A 6,976-nucleotide genomic window follows, 5' to 3' on the forward strand; every position below is an offset into this window, starting at 1 on the left:
CGGCCTCCCAAAGTGCTGGATTACAGGCTTGAGCCACCGCGCCCGGCCAGGCAGAGTCTTGCTCTGTCACTCTGGCTGGAGTGCAGTGTGCAATCTCAGTTCACTGTAACCTCTGCCTCCTGGGTTCAAGTGATTCTTGTGCCTCAGCCACCTGAGTAACTGGGACTACAGGTGAGTGCTACCAAACGTGGCTAATTTTTGTATTTTTGGTAGAGACGGAGTTTTGCCCTCTGAAGGATTTTAGCCTGCGGAAAGGAAGAGACTAATTCCAGAGAGAGTAAATGCGTATGACATATCCTATGTGGCTGGAATTGATCACTGGAGCTTGGACTTTATTCTGAAGGCCATGAGTAGCTTTTGAAGACTTTTAAGTTGGAGAATGCTCTCTGTAGTGGGTTGAATGTGGCCTCCAAAAAGATATGTTCACTTGGAACCTGTGGATGTCACCTTCTTTGACAAAAGGCTTTTAGCAGCTGTAATTAAGGCAAAGCTCCTAGGAGACAACACCCTTGATTAGGGTGGGCCATAAATCCAGTGACAGGTGTCCCTGTAAGAGAAGAGAAGGATAAAGGAGATGTAGAGAAGAAGAAGAGGTAATGCAAAGATGGAGGCAGAGATTGGAATGATGTGTCTGCAAGCCAAGGAGCACCAAGGATTGATGGCAGCCACCAGAAACTAGAAGAGAGGCATGGAACAACTTCTTCCTCAGTGCCTCCAGAAGGAACCAACCCTGGCCACACTGATTTCAGACTTCTGGGCTCCAGAACTGTGAGAGAATAAATGTCTTTTTTTCCCCCTTTTTAAAAAATATTTATTATTTATTTATTTAAGACAGAGTCTCACTCTGTTGCCCAGGCTGGAGTGCAGTAGCACAATTTTGGCTCACTGCAACCTCTGCCTCCCAGATTCAAGTGATTCTTGTGTTTCAGCCTCCCGAGTAACTGGTATTACAGGTGTGCACCACCATGTCTGGCTGATTTTTGTATTTTTAGTAGAGACAGGGTTTCACCAGGTTGGCCAGGCTGGTCTCAAACTGCTCAAGCAGTCCACCTGCCTTGGCCTCCCAAAGTGCTGGGATTACAGGCATGAGCCACTGCACCCAGCTGAGAGAATAAATTTCTGTTGGTTTAAGCCACTCAATTTGGGGATAACTTATGGCAGCCCTGGCAAACTAATACATACTAAAGATACATACTAAATACTAAACTGGGCCATATAGTCCAGTTTTCCTGAGACTCCCAGGCAAGTGCTCTTTTTCTTTGCTTGGTATCCTACCTCACTTTCTGTCTGGTAAAATTACACTCATTCTTTTAGATGCCACTGAAATAGCACCTCTTCAGCACAGCCTTCACTAAACTACCCCTCTCTCCATCTTGGTAAATTTAGTTACTTCCTCTTCTGTGCTCACATACTTTGTAGTATCTCTACATTTATGCTATAGGACTTGTTACACTATATTGTATTACTTGTTTATGTCTTCCCCACTTTTTTGTGAGCATTTGGAAATATGAGGATGTCTTATTGGTCTATTTCCAGAACATAAGCACAGTGCCTGGCACATATTAAAGACTTAATAAATGTTTGCTGAATAAATAGTTTCTGTAAGCGGCTTCTCCAATCAGCTCTGTGTTTTGCGGGAAGGTAAAACTGGCAACAGCTTGAAGAATGGATTAGAGAGCAGAGGACCTTTTGAAAGGGAGGCCAGTTGGTGGAGTCTAGAAAGAATCATGACTAGAGCTAATGAAAGACTGATTTAGCAGAGTGGCTGTGGTAATGGAAAGGAGGAAACACCACAGGAGCAGAATGGGTTATATTCTCCGGGCGAGAGAGGAGGAGAAATTGAAGCTGATTCTGAGGTTTCAAGTCTGGGTGACTGAGAGGGTGACGATACCATCGACTGAGGTGGGGAAGGCAGGAAGAGAAGCAGAGTTGGGGGAAGATGGGAAGCTTGAAACTAGGATTGTTGTTCCTCCATTTCTAGAATCTTTTTCTATTATAAGTCACACTTCCTCACCAGTCTGAACAGGGACCCAGCTCAGGCAGCAGCTAAGGGTGGGTATTCTGGTTTGGATTAGATCAGAGGAAAGACAGCTGTATATGTGCCCACAGGAGCCAAGACGGTATTTTCCATCCTCCCCAAACAGTAGAGCTTGACAGAGATTTAAGGGTGACCGAGTCAAGGAAGAGGCATGGCATAGGATGGTGATGTCGGGGTTGGGGTTCAGAACTTCCATTATAGAAGGTAGTGATTTAGAGGAGAAGGTGGTTGAGAATGGTGCTAGTGGTAGTGAACAGATCCTTCCCAGGATCTAGGTGGACTGAGGATTTTTGAGTCTGTGACACTATTGTATATCCAGCCTTAGTTTATGTTTACCACCTTACAGCAGCACCTAATCTCTGAGAGGACTTGGCCTTTGTCACACAGCACACATTTGCCACACCCTCTGTAAAGCCCTGGTTTATAAGGTTCTTTCCACCGGAAGCTATGACAGAGGAAATGTGTGGGTGGGGAGGGGTGGTGGGTGAGGGACCCAGGTTCCTGACACAGACAAACTACACCCAGGGAATGAAGAGCAAGCGCCATGTTGAAGCCATCATTACCATTCAGATCCCTCTTAGTCCTGCAGCTGCCCCTGCTGGGAGTGGCGCTGAACACAACAATTCTGACGCCCAGTGCGAATGAAGACGCCACAACTGGTGGGAAATCTGGGACTGGAGGGGGCTGGTGAGAAGGGTGGCTGTGGGAAGGGGCTGTACAGAAATCTGGAACCTGCCACTGGCCATTACAATCATGTGGGCAGAATTGAAAAGTAGAGTGGGAAGGGGAAGGGGAAGGGGGAGGGTTCCCTGCCTCATGCTACTTCTTCTTTCTTTCTTTTTTGTTTGTTTGTTTCTTTCTTTTGAGGCAGGGTCTCGCTATGTTGCCCAGGATGGTCTCAAACTCCTGGCCTCTAGTGATCCTCCTGCCTCAGCCTTCAAAGCACCAGGATTACAGACATTAGCCACCATGCTCAGCCTCTTCCTTCTGACCATCATTTCTTCTCTTTCCCTCCCTGCCTTCATTTTCTTCCCAATCTAGATTTCTTCCTGACCTCTATGCCCACTGACTCCCTCAGTGTTTCCACTCTGCCCCTCCCAGAGGTTCAGTGTTTTGTGTTCAATGTCGAGTACATGAATTGCACTTGGAACAGCAGCTCTGAGCCCCAGCCTACCAACCTCACTCTGCATTATTGGTATGAGAAGGGAAGACGGGGAGGGGAAGCACAAGAGGTGGGTTAGATCAGAGACCAAGAAAGAGGGTAGCAAGTCTCCCAGGTGCCCCACTGTTTTCTCCTGGGGTAAGTCATAAGTTGGTTGAGGGGAGATGAGGCTAGGCTCTGGATAGCTGCAGTACCCAGATTGGCCCCACTGTTCCTCTTCCTTCCAACCTTTCTCCTCTAGGTACAAGAATTCGGATAATGATAAAGTCCAGAAGTGCAGCCACTATCTATTCTCTGAAGAAATCACTTCTGGCTGTCAGTTGCAAAAAAAGGAGATCCACCTCTACCAAACATTTGTTGTTCAGCTCCAGGACCCACGGGAACCCAGGAGACAGGCCACACAGATGCTAAAACTGCAGAATCTGGGTAATTTGGAAAGAAAGGGTCAAGAGACCAGGGATACTATGGGACTTTGGAGTCTACGAAGTAGTGTTATTTTATCATAAGGGTAGATGGGCAGAAAAAAGGAGGTAGGGGATCAGGATGGGAAGGGAGGAGGAGGTATTAGGGGTACTACCTTCAGGATCCTGACTTGTCTAGGCCAGGGGAATGACCACATACACACACATATCTCCAGTGATCCCCTGGGCTCCGGAGAACCTAACACTTCGCAAACTGAGTGAATCCCAGCTAGAACTGAACTGGAACAACAGATTCTTGAACCACTGTTTGGAGCACTTGGTGCAGTACCGGACTGACTGGGACCACAGCTGGACTGTGAGTGAGTAGGGACGTGAATGTAGCAGCTAAGGCCAAGCAAGTGGGGCTAAAGGATTCAACCAGACAGATAGGAGGACCTAATATCAAGCTCCTGTTCTCTGCCTCCCAGCTTCTCTGCTCACCCCCTACCCTCCCTCCTCCAACTCCTTTCCCTGTAATCCCCAGTGAGTTTTCTTTTTTTCTTTTCTTTTCTTTTTTTTTTTTTTTTTGAGACGGCCTCACTCTGTTGCCCAGGCTTGAGTGTAGTGGGGCGATCTTGGGCCCACTGCAACCTCTGTCTCCCGGGTTCAAGTGATTCTCCTGCTTCAGCCTCCCGAGTAGCTGGGAGCATGCACAACCATGCCTAACTAATTTTTGTACTTTTACTAAAGACAGTGTTTTGCCATGTTTGCCAGGCTGGTCTTGAACTCCTGACCTCAGGTGATCTGCCCACCTTGGCCTCCCAAAGTGATGGGATTACAGGCGTGAGCCACCATGCCTGACACCAGTGAGTTTTCATTAGGGATTCCCTACCCATACTCTTCCTGATACCAGATAAACAAGTAAATAAAAGGAGGCCATTAAGGGGATCCAGAGGGGAGGCATTAGATTCAAGTCAGTGAAGGGAGCAATGTGGCTTGAGTACTCAGGAGAGAGAAACTGGGAAGTAGCAGAGATGACACTGGTGGGTGTTCAGGGGTATGTTTTAATTCTCTCTTCTCTCATAGACACCTACTTTCCCTCATCCTCTTTTTCCTCAAGGAACAATCAGTGGATTATAGACATAAGTTCTCCCTGCCTAGTGTGGATGGGCAGAAACGCTACACGTTTCGTGTTCGGAGCCGGTTTAACCCACTCTGTGGAAGTGCTCAGCATTGGAGTGAATGGAGCCACCCAATCCACTGGGGGAGCAATACTTCAAAAGGTAAAATGGGCCCACAAGACCCCAATCCATAAGCCCAACACCCCAGCCTTTCTAACACCACTGTGTTTTGCTCCACTCCCCTATCACTAAAGCCCCCAAACTTGGTGCCCCATCTCCCCACAATGTCCAACCCCAACCTCTAGAAATCAAGGTTTTTCTGTGTAGGGTTGGGTTAGTGTGTTGTTAGAGGGTGTGGATTGAGAAGGAGGCTTAGGGGTACTCAAGGGGGCTATAGAGTGTATAGGATTTCCCTGAAGCATTCCTAGAGAGCCTGCAAAGTGAAGATGGCTTTGGAACCAGCTGGATCTAGGCTCTGTCACATACTACTACCTCTTTGGCCTTGGGTACATCACTAAACTCTTGGATTCTGTTTCCTGAGATATAAGATGGAGATAATTGTTCCTGCCTCACAGGAGCTGTTGTGAGGATTAAACAGAGAGGATGTCTTCAGCGCAGTGCCTGGCACCAGTGCCTGGCATGTAGTAGGCGCACAACAAATATAAGGTCCACTTTGCTTTTCTTTTTTCTGTAGAGAATCCTTTCCTGTTTGCATTGGAAGCCGTGGTTATCTCTGTTGGCTCCATGGGATTGATTATCAGCCTTCTCTGTGTGTATTTCTGGCTGGAACGGTGAGATTTGGAGAAGCCCATAAAAATAAGGGGAACAGTAGCTGAGAATAGCGGAGGAGGGTTTTGCAGGGTCTTTAGGAGTAAAGGATGAGACAGTAAGAAATGAGAGATTACCCAAGAGAGTTTGGTGATGGAAGGAAGCCACAGGCACAGAGAACACAGAATCACTTTATTTCATATGGGACAACTGGGAGAAGGGTGATAAAAAAGCTTTAACCTATGTGCTCCTGCTCCCTCTTTCTCCTCTGTCAGGACGATGCCCCGAATTCCCACCCTGAAGAACCTAGAGGATCTTGTTACTGAATACCACGGGAACTTTTCGGTGAGAACGCTGTCATAAGCATGCTGCAGGCTATCAACTGCCAACTGCCTGCCAGCAAGACAGACAGAGTGTGGGGGTGGGGGCAGAGAGGAGAGGGAAGGAGGCTCTGCACTAACTGTCAGGATGTGGCCGACCAAATGGGGGATGGACTATACAGAGAGAGACACACACAGGAGCGCAGATTACAGATTGAGTGAGGCAGATAGAAACTGGTATTGGGGGCCCAGGAGTCTGTGTATCCCTTCTGTAATCAATTACAGTGGTTGCGGACATCATGAGTAGTCCTTTGGCACAGAGCTCGGTATTTTACTTCCTGCCCCTAATTGACCCCTGACCTGGACATATCTGTCTTTAGGCCTGGAGTGGTGTGTCTAAGGGACTGGCTGAGAGTCTGCAGCCAGACTACAGTGAACGACTCTGCCTCGTCAGTGAGATTCCCCCAAAAGGAGGGGCCCTCGGGGAGGGGCCTGGGCCCTCCCCATGTAACCAGCATAGCCCCTACTGGGCCCCCCCATGTTACACCCTGAAGCCTGAAACCTGAACCCCAATCCTCTGACAGAATAACCCCAGGGTCCTGTAGCCCTAAGCAGTACTAACTTTCCTTCATTCAACCCATCCGCGTCTCATACTCACCTCACCCCACTGTGGCTGATTTGGAATTTTGTGCCCCCATGTAAGCGCCTCTTCATTTGGCATTCCCCACTTGAGAATTACCCTTTTGCCCTGTACATGTTTTTCATCTCCCTCAGTCTGGCCCTTCCTTTTCACAGGATTCTTCCTCCCTCCCTCTTTCTCTCCCTTCCTCTTTCCATCTACCCTCCGATTGTTCCTGAACCGATGAGAAATAAAGTTTCTGTTGATAATCATCAAAAATGTCTGTCATGGGGGTGAGAGTAGGGAAACATGGGATACAAGGAGGGTGGGAAGGGAAGAAAAAGGAGTAGTACATTTATGCTGTGGAGGCAGGAGTATTACCAATTCGCTAGAAAAAGAGTACTGTTCTGGAAACTGACTTTTTTCCAGGTGCCCTGCACTCATTCCAGGGTTTAGTTTAGAGTTAGACTTAGAATGGGCTGGGCGTGGTGGCTTATGCCTGTAATCCCAGCACTTTGGGAGGCTGAGGCGGGTGGATCACAAGGTC

The 6,976-nt window shown here is 48.0% G+C and overlaps 1 protein-coding gene across 2 annotated transcripts; it reads left to right on the forward strand.

Moving 5' to 3' along the window:
- The first annotated feature begins 2,495 nt into the window (after positions 1-2,495).
- On the forward strand, positions 2,496-6,708 carry IL2RG (interleukin 2 receptor subunit gamma). 2 transcript variants are annotated; one of them, XM_033201315.1, is made up of 8 exons: positions 2,496-2,697; positions 3,080-3,233; positions 3,442-3,626; positions 3,838-3,977; positions 4,722-4,884; positions 5,417-5,513; positions 5,766-5,835; positions 6,191-6,708. In XM_033201315.1, the coding sequence occupies exons 1-8, from the start codon at positions 2,583-2,585 to the stop codon at positions 6,374-6,376; spliced, it is 1,110 nt and encodes a 369-aa protein (XP_033057206.1). In that variant the 5' UTR covers positions 2,496-2,582; the 3' UTR covers positions 6,377-6,708. The 2 variants fall into 2 exon arrangements, with proteins under 2 accessions (XP_033057206.1, XP_033057205.1); XM_033201314.1 differs by having other exon boundaries at positions 2,519-2,709.
- The last annotated feature ends 268 nt before the right edge of the window (positions 6,709-6,976 follow it).

Source organism: Trachypithecus francoisi, unplaced genomic scaffold, assembly GCF_009764315.1.
Source record: "Trachypithecus francoisi isolate TF-2019V2 unplaced genomic scaffold, Tfra_2.0 Lachesis_group6, whole genome shotgun sequence".
Classification (NCBI taxonomy): Eukaryota; Metazoa; Chordata; class Mammalia; order Primates; family Cercopithecidae; genus Trachypithecus; species Trachypithecus francoisi.